The sequence below is a fragment of the Haliaeetus leucocephalus genome, unplaced genomic scaffold (assembly GCF_000737465.1).
Source record: "Haliaeetus leucocephalus isolate CR32 unplaced genomic scaffold, Haliaeetus_leucocephalus-4.0 Scaffold0, whole genome shotgun sequence".
Lineage (NCBI taxonomy): Eukaryota > Metazoa > Chordata > Aves > Accipitriformes > Accipitridae > Haliaeetus > Haliaeetus leucocephalus.
Genome location: NW_010972436.1, coordinates 7,524,913 through 7,549,235, shown reverse-complemented (window position 1 = coordinate 7,549,235; position 24,323 = coordinate 7,524,913). Strand labels below are relative to the sequence as shown.

General features: G+C 40.6%; 1 protein-coding gene across 1 annotated transcript in view; it reads left to right on the top strand.

Annotated features, from left to right (window-relative positions):
• Positions 1–24,323, top strand: part of CUBN (cubilin (intrinsic factor-cobalamin receptor)) — a 148,794-nt gene that overhangs the window by 49,439 nt on the left and 75,032 nt on the right. The window contains exons 28-29 of the mRNA XM_010576658.1: positions 7,029–7,188; positions 18,052–18,233. Coding sequence (XP_010574960.1) covers positions 7,029–7,188; positions 18,052–18,233 — 342 coding nt within the window. The remainder of the gene's footprint in view (positions 1–7,028; positions 7,189–18,051; positions 18,234–24,323) is intronic.

Genomic DNA, 24,323 nt, shown 5'->3' with positions numbered 1-24,323 from the left:
GTGGCTGGAGAAACCCCATCTGAATTGATCAAAGCTTCCCCTCATCAAAGGGAAGCCTCCAGAAAACCACACCGGACTTTGAGGAAGGTTTTGTCCCTCCCCTCCCTGTTGTTCCCATGAGCAGGCAGTTTTGCTTTCTTGAAAGCCTAAGAGGCAGGAATATTTCTCTTTTCTCCCACCTTCACTTGCTGAGACCAAGCTGCAGCTCTCCTCAGTTGCCATAGTTATGCATGATTTTCTAAAATGGGGGAATTCCCAGAGAGGATCCTGCCCTCTCTGCCCTCTGATGGTGTCAGTGTGATGTTGCCTGCGCTGGAAGTTCAGTTCATCTGGGCCAGCAAAGCACGTAAGGAGCAGCACTCAGCCCTGCACGCAAGTCAGCAGCGCTGCAAACTGCTCAGACCTGCCCTGGCCTTCTCAGGGCAGACGCACCTTGTCCATCCCCCCCGATTACTGTGTCCCTAGGCACAGCCCCATCTCTTTGTAAGGAGCTTTTCCCACAGTAGCAGCTTTCTGCTGAAGAATAACTTTGGAAATATTCAAAAGCAGTCCTGCTCCCGCCACCACGAGTGGATTCTTGCTGCAGAGGAGCCACCTCAATTTCTGAGGCATTGAGGAAAGCAGGCAATCTATCAAAATAGCCACAGCCTTGTGACCAGGCATGTGTGATCCCACTGCCACAAGGACATAGATCCCCAAGCAGCGCCTTGGTAAGCAAAGGCAGGAGAGACACTTCAAGGACCTGTCTGAATGCTGGCCATGACAGCAAATATCTGCCTGTACCTCAGGGAGAGGCATGGGGTCAGGAACAGGACACCTGGGCAGCCTGGGTTTGCCCCAGGCAATGGAGCCATGATCTGAGGTCAAAGCACTCACAGTGGTTAGCTGAAAGGCAGGCTTTTTGGACACACTCCTGCACTGGATGGCCTTGCTTTCAGCTCAGCCTGCTCCATCTGGCATGCATGGGTGAGAATCCAGGACTGCCCCATTGCAGGTGGCTGAGACCTTCTCCATCCAGACAGCATGGCGATTAGGTGCAGGTGCTCTCCTAACACAGGCTTGGGGATCTAAAATCTCATGCTGAACAAATAAGGTTTTGAGTGCAGATCGTGGGATTGACCAATTAGGTGGATGTCTCCTAGGCACTCCTTTCTTAAAAAGCAGTTGTTTCCTACTCTTATATCTAAAACAATTTTCAAATTTCATTCAGATACACACTGCATTTCTTATGTTCTTATAATAAATCCAGTCTTGCTAAAGAAAATTATTACTTTTATATCATTTGCAGAAATAAACCTTTCCTATAAAGACAGGAATGAGCAGATTTGCTTGTAGTTAGAAATTCTTGTTTTCTTTGAGCAGGTAGTAAGTGGTAATGTAAGAGATGAAAATTTCTTTTTTAGAACTATCACTGCAGTCCAATGTGGAATTTAACTTTGCTTAAAACTTTCAAAGGGCTCTGAGTATTTCAGGCTCAGGTTACGAGACAAAACATAGACTGAGATACAACTCTTACTATTAAAAAACTAGACATTTATACATTTCCATATGTTAGATAATCCCAGCGAGATTAACCAGTGTACCTATACGTCTAGTGATGCACGATGTCAAACTCCATTGTACTATGGAATAAAATGGTTAATTAGTGAAAATGTGTCATTGTGTGGAGACAAGAAAGTTGCCTATGGTGGTCAGAGCAAGGAGTTTTATCAAAGGTCATCTAGGGCATAAACCTATCTAAATATTAATCATATTAAAACATTATTTAGAATGAGTTCTTAAGGAGGGCTTTTTTCTAGAAGCAATTGCAAACACTTCTCTTCATGCACACACAAACATAACCTTATTTTGTTCTCCTGTTTGTGCAGAAATAACAAGGCTCCACACAGTAAGTCACTCAAAGTCTTAAGTCTTTGTTTCTAGGAAAACTATGTCGCTGTGGTGCTAAGCTAGGACAATGTGCCACATCCTGGAGCTTCAGTTTGTTTGGTTTTTTTTTCTCTGGCTGACGGACCTGCAGGTTCTTAAGCTTACACTCTAGTTCTTCTAGAAGGAAATGTGTTGCTTGGAAATGGAATATTTTTATTTGTGTTAATTCTTGCTTTAACAGTTAATGGTGATCTCACTTTGGAGTGCATTCTGTTACTTGGATGATGATTATATTGTCTGGTTTTTGGTTTTGTTTTCTGGTAACATATTTGTTGCGATGCCATCAAAATTTCCTTTCCAAAAAACGACCCATTCAGGAAGAGCTGCTCAGATACCTGTAATCACTGCCTCTAGTGTTTAGATCATTCAAAACAATCCCTCATTAGGTTTCCCACTTCTAAGAGGAATGGGATACTTGTGTGTGTCAGAATAGCTCTTCGAGGGTGTCCTAGGGTCTCTGGCAATGGGTGGGACACTTGCAGATATGCTGGTCTGATCCAAGGTGCAACCTCCTTTCCCGAGTTCTGCAAATACAGCCCAGGGCTGTTGCTGCTGGTCCCTGTAAAAAGGCTTTTGGACTGCAAACAAATTGTTTCAAGACTCAAATTGAGGCAATTATTGATATAATTACTCATATAATGAAATCATGACATCTGATACTAGAATTATTTACAGTACAATAAAATGAGAACTGTCAGTATTCATAGGATGGATTTTCCCCTCGTATGAAACTGAAAGCTTATCTTTAAAGACCCCGTCATCTCTGGACTAAGACTATGTGTTACGCCTAACTAATGTATGTATGCATGCAGCTTTTTTCCAGAGCAGGTTAGGTTGGGGGGTTTTCCTTTATAATGATTTTCCTGATGAAAAAATGCACCTTTTCACAGAAATAAAGTTCTCCAAGTGAAAATTGAAATTTTGACCTAAAAAAAAAATAATCAGTTTTCTGCCAGGAAAACTGAACAGATGGAGTGCTACTACCTGTCTGGAAGGCTCCTGCCAGTCTCACTTTGCAAGAATGAAAAAGCTTGACAAGGTCCTCAGCTAGAAAAATGTCCCTGCTTCGAGTATGCCCAAATGGAACACATTCAAAGTTTCTTTCCTCCCATTTGTTTGAGATCTTTATTTCTTTCCATGCAGCGGAAACTCCATTTTCCAGTCAGCTGTCCTTGAGCCCTTGCTCTAGTTCTGGCGATGAGATTCTCTGTGACGCAGGTCACGCCGCTTTGCTTTGCTCCTCCAGAGAGAGGTGAACAGCTGTGGCCTCCAGAGCATTGTTACTGGTGTCAGCGACATATTTCCAGGCTGAAGAGTCAGAAAAGCAAAAACGTAATACTGGTGACCATGGTGTCTCCTCCGGGAGAGCTACCCAAGCTGTACCCTTCCTGCAGCCTTGGCTAGACCTGCTGTCCCAGCCCCACTCCAATATACAGCAGACGGTTTTCAGCTGCCACTTTACTGCAGGGCAGTCCCGTTGCTTGATTCAGCCCTTAGAGAGCTAGTACTGCCCCTTTGTAATTTTGTGTCAGCCTATATGCTTGCTCCTAGGCAGCCTGATAAGGAGTTTCTCATAACAGTTATTGAGCCCATGCCTAATAATTCATCTGAATGTACTGCATCCCTGCCTGGGCCCGGTGCCGGGGTGCAGGCTGATGAAATGGAGTGCTCTGGGTGCTGCTGGGCAATTACTTCAGTTAAAGAGGGGAGGCTAAGGATCTGAACATGTGCTGCAGCTGTTTGCATATTTTGCCTGTTGGAGTGTCTGCCAAAATCATTACAAAGCCCTTGGATTTTCTGATGGAGGGTAAAAGGTCTGAACAAATAAATAAACTACAAAACAAATATCTACACAGAAAGGGAGCAAGCACTTTCTTCCCAATGAGGAACTGGGAGGGAGTCCAATCCCTGATTCCTAGAGTCAGTGTGGTACCAGAATGGCTAAAAAACTGCCCCAAGATTCAATTGTCTTGCTCAGTCCAAGGGAGTACCTTGCCTCATATAGCCTGGGGAAGAACCTTCCCTTGATTTGCAGCAGTTAGGATAGCACAGCTGACAAAGCAGGCCCTTAGACAAGAAACACTATCTCAAAGATCAGAAGAGAAATTGTGGCTTGTGAGATCTGCGTTCAGCTTCAGTTTCACTTGCCTGTATTTGTGTGAGAGCAAAATGTGGTTTGAGAAGTTCAAAATGCCCTGTGAAAACACACAGCTGTTCCCTTCATTTAGAAATGAAAGACATCTTGAAAAACCCCACTGTAATTCTAGCAGTCGTGGTTCTGCCTCTCTCAATGAGTTACAGCTGGCCAGGCACTCGAATTTCCTGCGAAACTCTGCTCTGAACCCAGACCCATGGGGCAGCGCGGCATGAAGGGATTGCCATAGTAACCATTCTTTGTGTCTCAAAAAACTGACAGAGTGTTTTCAGGGGAAATTACATAGAAATGTGACATTCGCTGTCTCAGATAAAAATAACACTCCCTTGATGAATCAAAGTTGCAGGAGATTCATGAAGGTTAGTTTTTTTGTTTTGATTTGAAAGTTTCTGGGTATGATTTAGTCCGTAGTTCTTTAGAATGGTTTTTCATTTGTAATCACTAAAGCTAATGGCTGATTGTTGAATATGTATCTTAACATAGTTTTTGCGTCAATTCAGAACACAGATTCATGATCTCCACGTTGATTCATTCTTCACCATTCATATTTTTTTGGTCTAAGATTTCCATGGCTTGAAGCCACAGAAATATGAGCAGTATATACCAGAAAGCTGTCAAAGGAAGTAGTACTATTAAAAAATCTAATTGGATCTGATTTTGTTTCATTTTGCTGAACTTAAGCCATAAAAGAATGTGTAAAGCTCAGTCTGGCTTGGAGGAAGGTCATAACTGTAATTCTGGGCATGGGACAGCTCATCTGTCTGTCAGGCGGTCCTTCAAGCTTTGCATTTGGAAAGCATACAGATGGATGTTCAACTTCTTAACATCTAATCTTTATGACAATTTCATATCTATTACCAAACACATCTGATCAAGGCTTTGCAAGAACTACCAGCAATGGGTCTGCAATTAGAAACTTTCAGGCTTCTCTGTTTTTGCCTAGAGAAATCATACCAAATGGAGTGATAGTTCTCAAGTTCCAATACTCTCCTCATTCTCTGAGCCTTTCATTGTATTAGAGGTTTGAAACCCCAAAAGATTCATGGTCACCAGGCATAAAATAGGCCATGGAATATTACCACAGAATTATTCCTGCAATTTGCTCCTAACTTCTGGCTGAACAACATCCAATTTATTTTTTATTAAAAAAAGACATTCAAACTAGACTGTCTGCTTGAGGATTTGAAACAATTTGAGTAGATTTCTTGGCCCCAACTATGTCTTAAATCAACCACAAGATTTCTGAAGGTTCTGCAAGACCTACGTCTTGAACAGAAAAGCTGAGGGTTTAATTACTCATTCCCATATGTAAGTCTGCTAGAAAACATGTGCAAAAATTAGTAGCTAACTTGGTTAATTAATATTTACTGTAATATCATACTTCCATACTATGGGTGTTGAGTGTAGGAGAATTCTTAGTGGAATCAGATGTTTGGAAAAGAGATTTGAATAGAGAGCAAAGATAAATAAACCTTGGCTGTTTTTCTACAGATCATAGATTTGATTCTTTGCACAGAGAGAACTTTACGGTGATGGCTTCAGAACAGAGAAAAGTTTTTGTTGAAATTCTGAAAGGAAGCATGCCAAAAATTCACAATGAGAATGTTCAGACATGGTTTCTGTGCCAGTGATTTGCTGGGTTGTGTTAGGAAGATGTGCTCTGTGAAACAGAAGATCAGATGAACTGTGGCAAAGTGATAACAACGCACAAGGGTTGCTGTTTTTCTAAACTTTAAGAATCTTAGTAACAAAAGTAGAAATAATAAAGCAACTCCTAACTTGACAACAACTGGCAATCTGATATCATCAGTCAAAGGCAATTTAGCTAAAATATCTCATTTTTACCAGCTTTGCAAAAATTATACCGCTCACCCCTGAAAAATGACACTGAGCATTGGGGTTTTTGATGAGGAATATAGATGCATATTCAGTGTGATTTACTGGATTTGAAAAAAGTCACAAAACTAGAATTTGAAAGACCCTTTAAACCTGTTTGGAGACAACTAATTTAAAGAGGCTTAAAAGCTCTAAACATCCACTATCACCCCATCAAAACATGTATTAAGTGTTTTCATTTAAATGTGAGCATATGACTAACTTCAGATGTCAAGTTTTAAATACAGGAATATTTCCTCAGCATTTTATTTGTTTTGGTTTTTTTTACCTGATGATGTTTTAAGTGTGGGATGGAAGATTTGTCATCCATGTTTGGAGAACAGAAAGATTTTCAGGCTGGCTGCATGTGCCAACACACTGACTGTCAAAACACCATCATGTAAAATATGACTAGGAAATCAAACAGAAAGTACAAAATTTCAGAAAGCATGGCTCAGTCCACTGCTTCTCTGAAGCAGGACACTAGCATAAGATCATGAAACAATAAATAAACAGATGTGAAGTTTGTCTTGTGGTTTTTGAGGATTTACTTTGCATTTGGTTTTCAGTTTGTCCTCAGTACTCTGGGAGGCCCTGGTGATGCTGACTGCTTGGTTTTCTCCATCACAAGATCAGTTAGTCCTGAAATCACCTGAGTGCTATCTTAAAGAAATGAAGATGTAAACAGAGTTGTCACCAAGGGGTGTGGAGGCACTAAGCATGTTAGATGCATGGTCAAATCAGACCCGTGACATCCCCTTGTTCTTTCTATTTCAGTTCATTGCCATTTGCCCTTTATCTTCTTCCCCAGCAACCCCCAATACACATCAAAACAGAAAGAGCAAAATCTTCCTACTGTACACAGTGTGCAGCCGGGTTTAAAGACATATTGTAGTTATAGTTGCTCATCATTTCATCCAGATCTTTCCACAGTCCCCAGAGCTCATATTGCTGTGCAAACATGGCCAGTGCGAGAAGTCTCACTGCTTTTTTTTTGACATTCTGTACAAAACATTAAGAATTGGGAAGCTGCTTTTTGCTCACTAGGATATTTTTTATTTCATTTCAGCTCTATGATGGACCTGATGTACAGTCCAACCTGATAGGCACTTTCTGTGGACAGTCTCTTCCACTGGCAGGGACCACTACAGGGACCAGCCTTCATGTGGTGTTTTATTCTGATGGACTGAACACTCGAAGTGGGTTCCAGATGCTGTGGCATGTTAACGGTAAGTTAGCCAGATTTCCTCTGGGAAGGTGTGTTTCCTTCTTCCTCTATGTGTAATGGAGTCCCAGCTTATGCCACCCAAAGTCAGCTAAGTAGAAATAACCCATTACAGCTCTAAAAACATTGCATTTCCTCATAATTCCTCAAATGCTTTCCTAGTGGATGTTTCTGCACATGTACACCTTCAAAGATCACCTGATCAGAGACTGAGGGCTGTAAGTGCAACATGCTTTCATTTGCACAAGTAGGCACAGGGATGATGGGCATCTGCAGAATTTCTGTACTGAACAGGAGATATATGGTATTACAGGGGAACTGTGGGTGACTTGGGGTTTCTAATGGGAAACGCTCAGCCCTCAGTTTGCCGCATTCCTATAGACTTGTGTTTTCTGTGCAGACTTCTCTCTAGTTTTCTTTAGTGGTGCTTGTTTTGTTGGGTAGCACGTTCACTTCCAGCTGCCTCCCACCCCCCTTCTCTGCATGAAATAACATAGGCCAGGATGTGCTTTGGGTGTTTTTCCTCTTGTTCTTGCATGTCACGAAGACTGTCACGGGCCTCATTAAATAAGCAAGCATGCACGCCAATTATAAACAAATCTGTTAATGACTGTACAACTGCAGTTTCTTCTTAAGTAAGGCTACAAATGCAACTTTTTCACTCTGCTTATTTAACAGCAATATCAGACTGTAACAAGATTAAATTGTGTGCCATTGTACATCCCATCAAAGAGGATCCAACCTTGAAAATAATTAAATCACCACAGTTGCCCTGTCTGCCTAATCAGTTCACACCATTCAGCTTTGACAGCATTGTAAAGCAGCTGAAATCAGCTGCAGAGGCCCCACTGTGGGTTGCTGAGGTGTACAGCATGCTATAGGTTGTTTGAATAGGAGCTCCTCTACGCTACCACAGACTGTTGGCGTTTGCGGGCTCCCAAAGGGCTCTCGTCGACTAGACAGTGGTGTTTTGCATTCAGCTGAGGTCAAGGAGCATTTCTGGGCAAAGGAGGGACATATGTGGGAGGAGTGAGATGTGTGGCAGCAGCCAGCAGGGGAAGTACTGCAGCACAAAGGTACGTTCTTGTGCTTCGAGGTGATGTCATTCTGGGACTGCACAAAAGAAGAAAAAGTGAAGGCTTTTATGCACAGCCAGATGACATCAGCTCCATACAGTAGCCATGGTGCGGGGTTGACTTGCTTTTCCAAAGCTCACAAACCTTTCCAGAATCTGCCCGCACAGTAAGCAATCTTGCACTTTCCCTCCACACCCTCCTCCAAACATTTCCTGGACTCTCCAGTCCTCTCCCACCCCCCTGCACTCCTTCTCTGTGCTGACACATTCAATTCTCTGTCAGACAGCACTGCCCCTCTGTTAATTCCTGGACACTAAACTGCAGCCTAGCGCTGCACAGGGCCCAGACTGCTAATGTGGGGCTGTGTTTAAGCAGCACAGCAGGATCTGTGGGGTCAGATAGGGCTGGCTCCTAGGGAATGTCACTGCTGGCTCTGAACGTCACAGCTGCGACTCCTGACAGCCTGTAATATGAGTGCAAGTTCCTCCAGAGCTGGCCACAGTTGTCCTCTTTTTGTTCATTGCAGGTGCTTCCTTTTTTCTTGATTGGTATAATGCACAAATATGGGTTTTCCTCTTACCCTTGGTGGCTATGTTGTCTAGGCATATACTGTTGCCCTAGACTGGATAAAATTAGATCTGTTACTGTGGTCGGGGTGCTATATTTGCTTCTCCCTTCTGAAAATCTTTCAAATGCACGAAAAAAGCTCATTGGAGAAAGTCTCCTTGTCTAGGGGAACTCATCAGGAGATGCAGCCTTTGAGTTGGGTATTTAAGAGTGAAGCATTCAGGTCTGTCCTGGTTTCAGCTGGGATAGAATTAACTGTCTTCCTAGTAGCTGGTACAGTGCTATGTTTTGAGTTTAGTATGCGAAGAATGTTGATAACACTGATGTTTTCAGTTGTTGCTAAGTAGTGTTTAGAATAAAGTCAAGGATTTTTCAGCTTCTCATGCCCAGCCAGTGAGAAAGCTGGAGGGGCACAAGAAGTTGGCACAGGATGCAGCCAGGGCACCTGACCCAAAGTGGCCAACGGGGTATTCCATACCATGGGATGTCCCATCTAGTTTAGGAACAGGGAAGTGGGGGAGGGAATCGCCACTTGGGGACTGGCTGGGTGTCGATCGGCGAGTGGTGAGCAATTGCACTGCGCATCATTTGTATATTCCAATCCTTTTATTATTACTGTTGTCATTTTATTAGTGTTATCATTATCATTATTAGTTTCTTCTTTCCTGTTCTATTAAACTGTTCTTATCTCAACCCATGAGTTTTACTTCTTTTCCCGATTTTCTCCCCCATCCCACTGGGTGGTGGGGGAGTGAGTGAGCGGCTGTGTGGTGCTTAGTTGCTGGCTGGGGTTAAACCACGATAAGGTCCCCTCTTCCCTGAGGGCTAATCCATAAGAGAAACTAAACCTGGATCTGGTAACATCTCACCTGACAAGAAAATAACAAGGTTATATATATATATATGGCTGAGAGAAGAGCTTTTAATTCTGCTTAACTGACAAACATGCTCTAGAGTTCAAGCTGCTGCGAACTGTTTCTCAGGCTGTCCATGTGCTCCTTAACTGGCGGTTCTGAAACATCTATGGGATATATATCAAGGACATTCACATGCTTTGGTGATAAAAAAGAGCAGCACTGACACTTGCCACCATGTGCCCGATACAGTTCACTTCAGACATTCTTTCCAGCAGCTTTGTTGACAGTTATGAGGTGATCACAAAAAGCCAAAAGCTTACCTCATTGATAGCTGACGTGAGGAGACCCTTCTGCCACACATGACACAGATTTGAAGAGATTTGATTTGAAACATTTGCATCTTATCTTTCCAGTTGCTGAGCCACTGCTTTTCAGTTGCTGAGTTGCTGATCTGGGTTGCTGAAGGAAACCCAGTCTTTAGGCTTTCCCAAAGACAGAATTAGTAACTCATCTTCGGTGAATGCTGTTATTTATGCTTAAACGTGTCCTATATAATTTTAACTTGGATTGAAATCTCTGGTGCAAAGAATTAAATTTAAAAGGGGTTGTGGTTCTGAAATAACACTGTTTATCTAAGGGGCTTTCATTGATGAGGCTGGATTTAGAATTGATTTGGCTAAATCACTAATGTTTTTTTCTGCAGCCAAGGCCTCAAGAGGATTATTCACCAGAGGAAGGCTTGAATCTGCAAGGTGTCCATTCCACTTCTGCTGTTTATTAGGAAACTTAATATAGGCAAATATATTTGGGGGCATATATTGGGCCTTTGAGAAACAACAAACTCTTGTTAACAGTCTGGACATTGCAAAGATGGCATGCCAATTGAATTGCTTTCCTTAAAAAAAAATATCAGGAGGCCAAAAGGGCAAAGGTCTCTCAGTGCAAAATTATACCAGTGACAACTGTCACTATCTGAGAAGACACATATTTCCTAGACCCGTCACTTACCTTATTAAGCAGTGTGCATGTAGGAGCTGACTGCTTTATATATACATCTACATTACATTGGAAGCTTACTCATTTGGCTGCTTGATTGTCAGTAGAGCTTATGAATTCAATTGGCTCTTCTCAGCATAGTCAAACTTTGTGTCCACTATTCTGTTTCCTGTGACACATTAATTCCCCCTTTAAAAAAGAAGCAAAGAACACTATTGAGAAAAGAATTATGTAGCCCTAAAGTATCGTATAGCTCTTTTCCTTCACCATCATATTCTTTCTGTGGATTTCCCTAAGAAATGATTGATGGACAGGGTGTGGAGAAAGCCACTTGGTTCATGAGAAGAGAAGTTTTCATTAGTCTGGGTCTGTATTTACAAAAGATGAAAATTATTAAAAGGCATACAATACCTAAAGACTGGGGTTTTCAGTATATGTGTCAGGTGAAATGTGAAATAGTTTGTTAGTTCTTCGGGGAAGCATAACAGAAACAGGGATTAGATTAGGATGCAGAAGCCATTCTCTGCAGACTTTGCCAGGCATCCATTAGAGTTGCTGGAGACAATATTGCATTGCAGGTCAATGAGGGAGCTGAGGCCCAGATTTCCTAAGCCTGAATCACAGCTTTGTTGCTGATTTCTTGCGCAGCCTTTGACAAATTGCTATTTGTTCAGCTTTCAAAAATGGCTATTCCTTTTCAATGTCTTTCTGTCACATTAAGTCTAAGGATGCACAGGGTCTGATTTCTTGAAGTCCTGAGCAGTTGTTTTGAGTTGTGGGTTCTACTATGTTCAGAGCTGGCTTTTTGTACTGCAGTCTGGCTGTTAAAAACATAGATATGTTCTCTATGAGAGCTAACGATGAATTAATTTCTATTTCTTCAGCAAGCTGGACCTGCCCCCACCCCCAAACTAAGACATAAGAATAAGGGCCAAAATTTTCTTAAAATGCTTGTTGCTGAACAGTTCAATCAATGTCTAAGAGCTAGAAAATGGCGCTTTTTTAAACATTGAACACTGGCAGCTGATAGGGGAACTGTGGCCATTCAGTATCAGCTCCTGTTTAAATGCCTAAATTTGCCTTCATGTCTCTGGGTCCCAGTAGTCTATCTTTATTTATTATCCATCTTACTGATTTTGGATTGGAACATGTTGAAGAAAATACCAGAATTCAGGAGACTGATAAAACAGTAATACAAAGCTACAAAAGTGATTAACAAATCAGAAAGAAGAAAAAAAAAGTTTCTCACTTGAATTTTTACTCTCTTGCATAAACCCTCATCACAAAAACTATCCCACTTGCTCCATTGGATAATATTCTATGAACTAAACCAACTCAAGAGAGCAAAAGACTTCAGAATCAAATCCAAATTATACTTCATGCAAGTATTAGTGTAGTACAGGCAAATGTTCATACTACATGCTCCTTGCAGCTAGAGTCAGTTAACATTTACTGAAGTATTTCAACATGAGCACAACAAATGGAACAACTCCGAATCCTTTCATTTCCCTAACTCTGATTTTACAGGAACAGTGCCAGTTCACTTTAAATTTTATGGAAGGGATTTTTCTAGCATGTGGCTAAAACATACCCATGAATAAATCTGAAAACCTTGCAAATAATAGAGGTTTCCACAGATTACTACTCCTCTATTCAGCTATAATTATTTATGAGAATAGGGATTCTTCTTTGGTTAATGAACACCATCTGCTAACCAGACAGGCAGTAATACGGAAAGATCTATAAATCATCCCTTGCACAATCTTCAATGACTACTAGATTTTAGCCAGAGGAAAGCAAAGACACCAAATATATGTTTCCTGAGCTTTCTATTTGTTGTCTGATTTCCTAGCAACTAACACCAGGTTAGGTAGTTGTTTTAAGCATTTTTCAAGGGAATTCCAGGACCTTTACACTACTAAAAGAGTATCTCCCGTCCCACTTTTTTCTCAGTTTAACTGCAGGGCTGAAGTTTCCAAAATGACTGCATGGAGGTCTGCACAAACAGAGCATATGCCGTATGCAGTTCAGTTCCAAGAAACTTTTCCGCAGTGCAGCTGTCTGTGTATTTGTCCACATACAGCAAGACCATGTATTTCTGTGCTGAGAAAAACTTTTAAAGATGTTTCACTAGGAACAGAATGGTTTCAGATTATTCACTATTATTTCAGTGAGAGCTGAAGTCATGCAGCAATTTATAGGTTCTGCTTCTGCATTTTTATTTACCCCTAAAGACCAAATCTTTTTTACTTTGTTGCCATAAACAGCACAAATTCCATTTATTTAAATAGAAGCAAACTCAAATCTGATGTTTGCAGACAAATGTAAACATTGGGAGAAGGTTTGTATTCATTTAATGGTGATGCCAGAGATGGAAGAAGTTCGATTAGCTAAGATGATTACATCATCATTTAAAGTTTTCCTATTTCAATATCTTAATAAAATAGGCAGGCTACTTTTGTATGGAAATTACATTCCAGGTTAAATCAAAATGTATTTCTTAGCTTGCTCAAAAAGTAGGAAAAGGATATGGTACATACAAACGCATGCTTCAGAAATGCTTCTGGCATTTCTCCTGAAGTTTTCCTTTTAAATGCAATATCCATACATATATTCACGTATATTCATGTATGTATATAAATAAATATGCATCTGCATCTACATCTACATCTTCAGCCTGAACACCATTCACATGAATGTAATTTTTTTATATCTTTTCTGACTATTTTAAGTATCTGCCAAGGCAGATTTCAAAGCCTAGTATAAGCATCTTAAGGCAGGGAATCTGTCTTCATAGGTGACGCACAAATAATACAAAAAATACTTGCTGTTCAGTTTTCCTTGATGGCTTGTATCTGTGATCCAATCAAAGAAAGGGATAATGCTACAAGAATTTTGTGGCTAATGAAAATGGGGAAGACACTGAATAAATCAAGGATCAAATTCTAAATTTACTTTTTTAAAATATTCAGGACAAAAAGTTTGTGAATAATAAGGACCCATAATGTTCCAGGAACCAAGCTACAAGCTGCAAAGTTGGTGAATAAAAGTTCGCTTCTCATTTTGAAACAGTATTCCTGGACAATTCTTTTGTTTTGTTTTGTTTTGGTTTGGTTTGGTTTAATTCTAAGGCTGGGCAAATCTTTCACATCAAACATTTGCAAGCATTTAAAAAAGTTCTTCTATCATTATTTGAGTTTTTCTCTTTTTAGTGTTCCATAGATTTAGCAAGAGAGTTTAAAGGCAGGAACATTTGTTTTAATCTCTCAAGTATTTCTGTAAATATTTTGTTAAAATCATCTAGCATCTATAGTTTCAAAAAAGCACAACAGAACTGATTCTTACATCATCCATATAAGAGCAGAAACATAATATATAGACTTCCTGCCAGTTGGCCAGACAGTTCAGAGATTATGCTTCTGCTCTGATATGCAGATATGGACGTTTCTGCTTGCATATGCAGGTCAGTCAAAATAGTTCAGGTGTGAAGTTCACGTATTTGCAAAGATTAGTGAATCCTTTATTCAGCTATTAGTCAGTGAATACTTAGGCATAAACTCAAGCAATTTCTGATCTGTTTGCAAACAATAAATAAGAGATTGGCAACATGAATTCAGCACATTCATTATAAGAAATGAATCAGATCTAAACTTTACCTCCATTTTACTGGAGCACTTAAGAAGAATCACTTCTCTTTTAACAAAAAGCCTTTTCTGGGAACATTTGTAGTTGGAAGAAAAGAAATGGCACATTAACAACAGTTTGACCGTCTTATGTGCTTCACATACCTCATCCAGAGAATATCGATTGAGCTTAGAGAAAATATAAACCACTCTGGAGAGGGAGTGTGAGTAATTTGAATGCTACCTGCAAGGGTTGCATAGAAAGAAAGATCTGTGCCTCAAAGCGCAGCAGGCAAGCTTTCCACTCATCTGAGCCATTTCGAGTTTAAATAAAAAACATGTCTTTGTGGCTATCAGGAAACTCTTAGTAGGAGAAGCTGAGTCATAACTGCCTGTTTAGTTTTAAAATGTTCCCAGCTTTCTCCAGGCTGAGATAAATAGCAATTGGCTTTGTTCTTGCCTGCTGAAACTCCCCTGCCTCCCCGTTCCCACCCCCTCAGGAGCCAAGCCATCAAGTCTGTTTTTTGAGAAATCTTTCTGTTTCCCAAGCTGGCAAGGAGGCTTCCCCCTCCTGAAGTCTGTCCTCAGCGGCCGTGTCATTCCTGCTGCTGAGGGAAAAGAAAGAGAGGAACTCACCCTGCAAATTCAGCAGTAATGCTCCCCCCCACGCCAATGCCTTTTTTTTCCAGTTGTAAAAATCCAATGGCCTGGTTTGTTTTGAGAAAAATTAGGCCATCTTCTGATGGCATTGGTGATACCGAAAAGCCGGTTGAAGAAACTCTCTAAGACTCGTTTTGGAGTTTTAGAAAGCAGTCATTCTTTATTGCAGCACTGGATGCACGGGGGATAGTTCCACCTAGCGTGCATGCCACAGCTTTAGCACTAACAGGTTATATAGAATAACTAATTGCATATTAATCACATTAGTATACATATACATAAAAATAATTGCAACTAATTATCTTAGTACTGCCTACATCCGATCGTGCGCAATGAAGGATCCATTTGAGTCGAAGGGCTGCTTTTGCGACCACCGACCCATTTGAAGTTCTTGTTGGCTGTCCTTGAAGTCTTTATTCCTGTCCTTGTTCTTTGATCTTGAAGTTTAACGCAGCTTCAATCACATGTGGTCAGTTTCAACATTGTTCTCATCTAGCGTACAGGAACATCTAGTCATAAGAGCAAAGAACTGCAAAACTTATGAGTAACTACCTCTACTAGTTAATTGCTTGGCTATACTTTTGTCTATTGTTTCAATCATAGTGTTAGTATAAGATTTCTAATAATTATTTACCAAATCTCACTTTTACAGTCACCTAGCAGCAAACCAGTTTCCACAGCTGGTACAAAATATTAAAACCATCAAAATATTTAGACATACCATACAGAATGTATGGAAATATGCTATCACTGGGAAAGAAAATGGGGTGGTGGGTTACACTGAAGGTTTCTTCCTCTCTGTCTCTCTGCTGAAATATTCATGGATATCAAAGTTTCAGGGACTTAACATTTACCCACCTGTGCTGGCAGGCCTCGGGGAAGTAAGTGCACTACATTTTTCTGTTTTTCCCTCCAGAGGGAATGAAGGCAGGATTGGTTTGAAATACACTTAAAAGCTTCTTTTACTCCTTGATTGAGACATCCAGTAGCTTGGTAATGTAGCTTAGTGGCTGCAGGGCAAACCACCTCAGGGTTACAGAGCATCCTGTGCAGCAAGGTGGGGAAAAAGGGAGAAGAACTAAGCACGTGCCAATTCACCGGTGAGATCAACCTCACCTATGTAAAGGATTTCCTGGGTTATAGCTAACTATTGTTCAATTGTGGGAATTCTTGTGTTTAAAAGGTGGTGTTCCAGTGAGCACTGGGTAATAGTCTGACAGAGATCTGTGTTACATTGCTGGCATGGCTGGAGTCTTCCTCACATCTGCATTTAGGTGGCTCTTTCTTAGTTTAAAATAGCTTCTTATTGCTTTGCTCCCTTTCAGACCTGCTGTTCGTTCCTCTTTTAGATTTGTATTTTGCCGTCCCAGAAGTCCTAGAGCCAACTGTGGCAAAGCCAAACTCAAGTTTTCAGTGAGGAGCTGAAAGACCCCATGGTAGACATGACAGCAAATGCCTGTGGGGCTTAGCAGCCACCCTTCAATAATGACAAGTTTGTCACGGAAGGTGTTGAGGAAAGTACTTGCATTTAATTGAAGATCTTGATTTATAGCTTCCTGAAGAAAAAAAAAAGTGTTAAGCTGAGCAATGGCCAAAGATACCTTGTTCAAGTTGCAGATTATGCATAGATTTAATAGACATTAGGGGAGTTCTACACATCTGTGTGGATTAGTTGAGCAGGTCAGAGGGGTAGTTTATTTGTTTTATGTTATAAAATATCTCCTATAACTAAAAGTTCTGACACAGATGCTATTTATCACTTCTGACATACCACAGTATTTGCCTTTGGGAATGCAGAACTCATGGTTTGTTAGATGGTTTTATTAAGTGTTTGGGGGCTTTTTTTGCTATGTGACAGAACCTTCCCTCTGGAGATGAAGCCAAAGAGATTAATGGAGTGCAGGCTTTACTTACAAAGCTCGAGTGACCCTGTAAAAGCTGTGTAAGCAAAAGATTAACTAGTGCCTAAATGAAGCACTTGGGGGCTTGTAATGTAGAGGGAAAAAAAATGCTGCTGCAAGGAGAGCAACACACACATAAAATCAGATCAAACACACAATTCTCTCGCTTTCTGCATGTGACAGATACACAGCCACCCTACTGGCTTCTCTAAAGGTGAGGTTTCACCATGAATGTAGCTGATCTAAATCAGCCCTGACACTGGGAAGGGCTGTTGTGCCTTCCCACCCTGCTTGACACATGTACCCAGGGACTGGGTCAGGGAGAGCATCTTCCCAGAACTCAACAAAAGGAGGCAAGTGCACCAGTTGCTACATCTCCGTAAAGCAATGATAAAACTGCAGTTTCAGGTGTTCAGCTGCTTTGTGCTGTCAAACTAGGGCCTGCATATAATCCATTGTTTTGCATCTTTTTTTTTTTTTAAATCTAGCTTTTAACATGCAAGATCTTAATCACCCAAGGGGCTGGGTAGTGAGGTTAGGACAATAATTTCTTATCTGAAAAGAAAATACATAACTTTTCAAACATGGCATGTCTTACAATTGCACAGTTACAATTCAATAAAAAAGAACATTAAATCCACGAAATGTCAGAAAGCCAGTTTATCCACTGTGACTTGGCAGCTTGTAATCATGCTCAGTGGGCTGAGGGAAATTGCATTGTCTTTAATTTTATGATTTCTAAAGCAGTGGGAAATGGCATTTTTACAACAATAGGAAGCCCTCCCCATGATAACTTAGTTGTGTATTAGTTGAGGTCAGTACCAGCTGAGCATGGATCTGATTCAGCTTTCTAGAACTGATCAAAGTTAGAGGCCAATACAAAACATGTCACTGTTTTTGCTCTGTGTCTCGGTTTCTTCAGCTGTCAAAGCAGATGCTGAGGTATGGTGAGAAACATACCAAAACAGGAGGTGAAGTGCTTAATGCATGGGCAGTGCCAGCAGGTCCAGCCTCCTGTTCCTGAGTTTCTCTACCCTGCTAGACCTCAGTTCCCTGTGATACAGCAGACCCTCAAGCCCTGTATACATTTGTGCATGAAATGGGTGCTAATGACTGTCCTCATTGCAGAGCTGTCAATGAGTTTTTCCAGAGCCCCTCACTGATGGGCTGCTTTGCTGTGTTGCCAGGTTGTGGAGGAGAACTCTCTGGCCCTTCTGGTTCATTTCACAGCCCTGGCTACCCCAACAGATACCCAAGCAATAGGGAGTGCATCTGGTACATTCTTACAGCACCTGGTAGCAGCATTCAACTCACCATTCAGGAATTCGACATTGAATATCATGCAAACTGCAGCTACGATGTTTTGGAGGTAAGAGCATTAGATTTACTCCTCAAAAATACACAAGTTACACACTTTTCTGTCTGGAGCAGATAATCCCAAGAACTGCAGAAGCAGAACAAATGATTCTACTGCAATTTCCCATTTCTGCTGTGGTTACAGTTACATTCCACAGATGTTGTCGCAGAAGCCACAATGGTCTTTTTTTTTTTTTTTTTTGCTTTTATGCATTTGGTGTCTCTATACCTTAATCAATAATGATGCTAGGCACTGTACAGTTCCTAACAAGAGACAACACTGCTTTGAAAAACTCAGTCTTAAAAAGTCCACCTTTTACAAAGAACTAAGTGTAAGGTGCTATACCATGGAGATAAAATTTCCTGGTGTAAAGTAAGATAATGGAACACTGGGGGGATAACTAAGGTGAGACCTTGTGTAGGACCTTCCAAGGAAGTGGGGAGGTTTATAACCCCAAGTGCTGAAAACTATGAAGAATCTTTGTATTCAGAAAAAAGAATAAAAGAAGAGGCAGTGTCCTAGTCAGCTTAGGGTAGTGTAACAAGGAGAAAAGGGACCTCTTCAAGGGTTTGTTGACCTTTAAGAGACCCATAAGACTGGATGGTCCTGTTATATATGACATCTTTGTTCTCATGTTGGGAAGCAGCCAGGTGACCAATCCCAGCTAACAGATTTGAATAGCCTTCCAGTGCAGGAAGAAGGGATAGGAAATAATTTCAGGGAGAAATTCTTTAGAAGTATAGACTTTCTAGATGGCTCCCACTAGAGACATTTGAGATCACTAACAGAGGTACAGTTGTTGGGTCTTTCAATGTTAATACATGTGTGACATATGTATGTTTTTGTAATGAAGCCAAAAGATTGATTAAGAAATCTTGTACCATTCTGCTGGGGCCTTTCTTCTCATCTTCTCCTGGGTAATGTGATATGTGATCAGCATACAGCTAGACAACTTTCTGTCCAGCACCTACACATACTCACTGTTGTCTATTCTCACCTTTGTAGCTTTGATTTCTCCATCTCCAGCCTGTGGTCCTTAGTGCAAACTCATTAGCAATATTCCTGCAAGGCTTAACCCACATCCCAAAGCACGTCCTAAATATACAGTTGCCAGTTAGATGATTGCTGAGCATTTGTATGAGTAGAAGAGATGTATAACTTAACTCCAGCTTTCTGGCTCTGAAACAGGCTTCCCTAGCTTAGCAATGGAATGGAAGTCTTAACCAAATGGACACTGTGCTTTGAGTATCCTATTGACTTTGGGACTTCTGTAGGATCTGAGTGTAAGGAAGTTGTTCCAAGAATTCTCCGTCAGTAGAATTGGTAGATATGACTGCATGTCACATTGCTGACACCAGTGCCTGTAAGTGATCTGTGTTGGCTGGTTTGGGTTTTGATGAAGTCTGTTGTATTGCAGCTTCATTGTTGTTTGTGCCTAAAATGACTAGATTGAAGCTAATCTGCCTGTATGCTTCAGTTATGCCTCTGTTGCCTAGAGGAATCCATTAAATAGCTACAAAATCTAAGTCTGCTGTGGTTGACCATTTCTTGAATAGTGCAAGGACAATGCCTACATCTGCAGGTGGCCACCCAGGAGCTATCACAATCCAGTAAGAGTACAGATGGCTGGCAATCATTCGCTTGTCAACTTTTTGACTAGCAGGGGAACTGGCCTAAAACCAATGGGTGGGTTACTGGACACAAATTGCTTAAAGAAGTAGTTTAAGAGGATCCTACAGTTTGCTGCTCTGTGTCCCAGAGCAAGGTATTCACCTTAGGGTTTAGGTTTTCTTTTTTTACCACTTCAAACTTAGTTGCTATGCTTTACTTCTTTCCAACTGTACTCATTCAGCAGCACAGATGCCTGCCTTGCTGTTTGAACTTCTCTGCCTTCCTGCCCTCAGAATTGGCATGCCTCTGACTTACTGGTCTCCTAACCTTGGCTCCTCCAGTTCCCAACACTTGTCTCTGATCTGCTGACAGATAACCTAATGTAAATCAACTTATTGGGCAAAATTCATTCATGTCTTAGTGCAAGATAAAAAGGTTCTGCCTGGCAGTGAACAGCTTCCCCTGCCAAACTGGAGGCATTTGGTGGAGCATTATGTACCCTGCCACATATGTATTTTCTTGCTTTTGTTATAAAATTACATGTTCACAGCATGATTGATATAGTCTGCACAGAACAAATGATTACTCAGGTTTAGTGGGGAAAAAAAAAGAACATTGTTAACCATTTTCAGGAGCCGCTCTATCTTGTCATCTTCTTTCCTGTAGTTGTCTACGTATGTCCAAGCTGAAGACCACACACACAAAAGTCTGAAAAGTGTTAGAAAAAAAGAGGTTCCTGGTGTGTCTTTGACACAGTGTGTTTCAGTGCTCACTAAGGTTCCAAACTTCTTTCACTGTCACATTATCTTCCCAAGAGTATCCTGTCTACCAGTACTTTGGGTTTTGAAGTCTGCTTTTTCTCATAATTATTCTCCTGATTTCACTTTTTCCTTATCTCTGAATAGTGAGTTCTACTGCTTCCTGTTTTCTTTCAAGCCAAATAACTTTCCAGTTTTACAGGAAGTCAAAATCAGTACTAAAGTAGCTCTGCATCCTGCTGTCCCTCCCTGTCCCATTAACTCTCTCTCCTCTCTAATATAAGAAGCTGTCTTTAGAACATTGCAATAATTTGTGTTCTTTTCTGTTGCTTTTCTGAAATATATTACCTTGTAATAAAAGTTCCCCAGTAATCACAAAACTTGCTTGGCTGGATGCATTTAGCTTTCGCTTAGAAACTCCCTCACCCCTTTGACCTGGCAGAGAATTGTAGGAAAATTCTAAATGATCTTTCCCTTTGCAACACCTTTATTGCTAACTTCATTTTTATACCATAGTTTCTTGAATATTTCTCTCTTGCACATTTTTCTGAAGCATATTTGTTCTTGTAAAATGCAGCAACTGTCTCCCCTTTCCTTTGACAATGCCTCCTAAACAGGCTGTCCCTTCCATGTCAGTATCCCAGTCCTGCCATACTTTTCACCAAACTTTTCACCAAGACTGTGCAATAATAGTTATGTAAAAATTTTGTGTGTGAAATCCTCAAGTTCTCCCCATCGATTCTGCATGCTCAAGTGTTTGACACATTCTCCTTTAAACCTCCTCCTCCTTTTTTCTTTTATGACACTGTTGCACTCTGTCTTTCTCTCTTCCCCATCAGATTCCATTCCTTTTACAAATATCCAGAGGCAAATTTTAAGTTGTTCTTAAAGATGTTTTCTAGAAATGTTTCATGGAAATAGAAGCCATCATTTTGGACACAATAAAAGAGTTAAAAAGGCTTCTATTGAAAATACATACATAGAGAAAAATGACCATGCCTGCTTTGTTAAATTATGACATCTTTAACGTGGACCAGGTTTTTGTAAACTAGAAATATATTCTGCCAAAACAAGATGTAGTACTGAGCTGAAAAGGAAGGAACCCTGTCAATCTATTGCACTTCCAAGTCTTTATTAGATGCTCTAATCTTCTCATTTAAATATGCAGAAACATCAAGTATTACCATAATTCTTAATTCTCTGTCAAAGCCAGGCTCTCTCTTTGCTGGCAGTTATATCTGAACAGGGATCAGTTTTATTCCCAGAAAATCTGTGTCATGAGTGTGACCAACCACATAAAAACAGCTTTCTGTTGCTCATAACTCTGGAATGCTGACTGTTAACAATAAATAGAGCTAACGGGGCAGAAGCAAATGATAAGAACAGATTAAAACCATGGGCTTTATGGCAGTGTCCTCCATCCCCGCTATGCGATCCAACATCAATTTATCTCTGGATCAGGTGCTCTGGTCAGACTAAATGTTTTTATTTTTATTTTTATCTGTTAGCAGCTCAGACATCTGTGAGTCTGTGAACCACACCCTGGAATTCATTCTTTCCATCCATTCTCTTTTCCCTCTCCTTTTTTCATGTGGTAACTATTGGTTTTCCTCTTTGTAGCCAAAAGTAACATTTTATTGTTTTTTGTCATGGAAACACTCTAGCTCGTTTTTGTTCCAGCTCTTGTGAAAGCATCCGATTAATTGAACTGGCATAAAGGAGAAAAGAAAATACACTCCTAACTGTAAAAAGCATGCCTTTGTGCTTTTTATTTTGAAACTGTGCAGAAGGCTGTTGGCTTAACGATTTAAAGGAGACCCACAAACCTCATATTTTCATCAATATTTCTTCCCCATCCGTAATTTTCTTCCAACAGGTCAACTCTAAGTATTCAGCTTGGGCCAAGTTAATTTCTGAGGTAATACTACAGAAATCAGCAGGGTTTATGTCAGAGCTGGGTTTGGTCCCCTTGCCTGTGGTGTGCAGATGGCCCCAGGGAGCACCAGGGATGATGTGAGAGGCTGGTCCATGATGATTATTAGATGCATATTAGAAACTCCTGCTGTTTCCTCTGCCACATAGCTTCTCTGGGCTGGTTTAGATGATTAAGAGCATGTGTTCCTGCTAGTTCTCATGCTGTGGTTCTGACTCAGGAAGTGTACCACAAACACATTTTAAAATTCAGATTTTGAACAGACTTCTGACAAATGCAGCTGTCATTGGGCCTCACATGCAGCCAGGCAGTAAGATTTTGCTAAAGACACTGAGCTTCCAGAGGATAAACATGCTTCTTGCCCAGACTGTGACTGCTTCATTACAGATTCTTAATCTGAGCTGTGATTTCATCCATTCTGACTTCTCTTGAATGCCTTGAGACAATCGATTGGACAGAGAAACCATTATCCATTCAAGTCATGCAGCCTCCCTGCAGAATGCAAAAAAGTGCTGCCTCAGTCAAAATTGAAATGTTTAAGCTATTAAGCCTGTGTATTCAGCCACTAAAACAAAATAGTCTTCTGAACATCTAACAGACTATGATGTTTGTAAAAAAATTAATTCCTTGTTTCTTCTGGGGATGCAAGCTTCAGCTTCTGAGATCTCACATTACCCTGGAGTCACTGAATATTTTTTGCAGTTAAAAAGAAAAAGTTCTTTCCCTTATACCTCTAACGGCAGAGCAGTGTCAGGCACTGTGAGCAGTTAGTGAGCACAGGACTAATCAAATTATGTAGGAATGCACTACACTTAGCCCTGGAGGTGGTGGGACTAGCTCAGCTATTTGTAAAACTTGCTCAGATATTTAGTTTGGACATAACCCAAACTTCTTTTGAGGTTAAAAAGTATCCAGCAGAGCTTATTAAAATACTGAGTTTCCCCTCATCTAGAAGAGATCAGAGGCAAAAGGGCCATATGGAAGGTTGGTTCTTACTGCCACATTCTGAGACAGATTCATGGATTGCTTTTTTTGACCTTTTTGAAGTTTACCAGACTAATAAAATATTGGTGCAGACTTGGGATGCTACTGGTGGGAAAATCCTGATGGGGTTTGTTGCCTTATTTTCCTGTTCCCTGGTTTTGTTGTTAGAACTTGCCATTCTCTAGTTTAGCTTTAGGATTTACACATAATATATGCTGATACAATGAGAAGCTATCTATTCCTAGGTCAGTTACTGAAAGACAATACCACATTATTTGGTGTATCTCTTTAACAGTTTTCACATTTGAGGTTACTGTCAAGCTGACTTTTGCAGCTGCTGTCCTACCAGGGACATACCAATGGAAGGCAGGAGACCCTTAATATCAGGTGACATTTCATTAGCATTTAAGAAGCGTAGAAAATTCAATCATTGAAGGCACTAGGGACCAAAATCATATGTCTGGTTTTGAAAATTGCACTGAAGCATGTTGTGTTTTCTTCAGCTTTGAGAGGGAAGACTAAGGAAGGTAAGCCAGTTCCACCAGTTATAAATGGGCTCAAACTAAAATCCCACATCTCTTTGGGAAAACAAGGAATAGGATTAACAAGATTTCCGCACTGCCATCTAATTCACTTGAATTGGTTTAAAAATGCATTATAGAGTACACAATACTGCTGATGATGTTGATGAAAAGAGTGTTGGTTTTCTGGTTTATAACTGCCTGAGGCACACTCTTCTGAGTAGGAAATAATCACTCTTAAAAGTAAAAACCTGTCTTCTGTGGGAAATATGTGTGATATGTATCCTTATTTCCA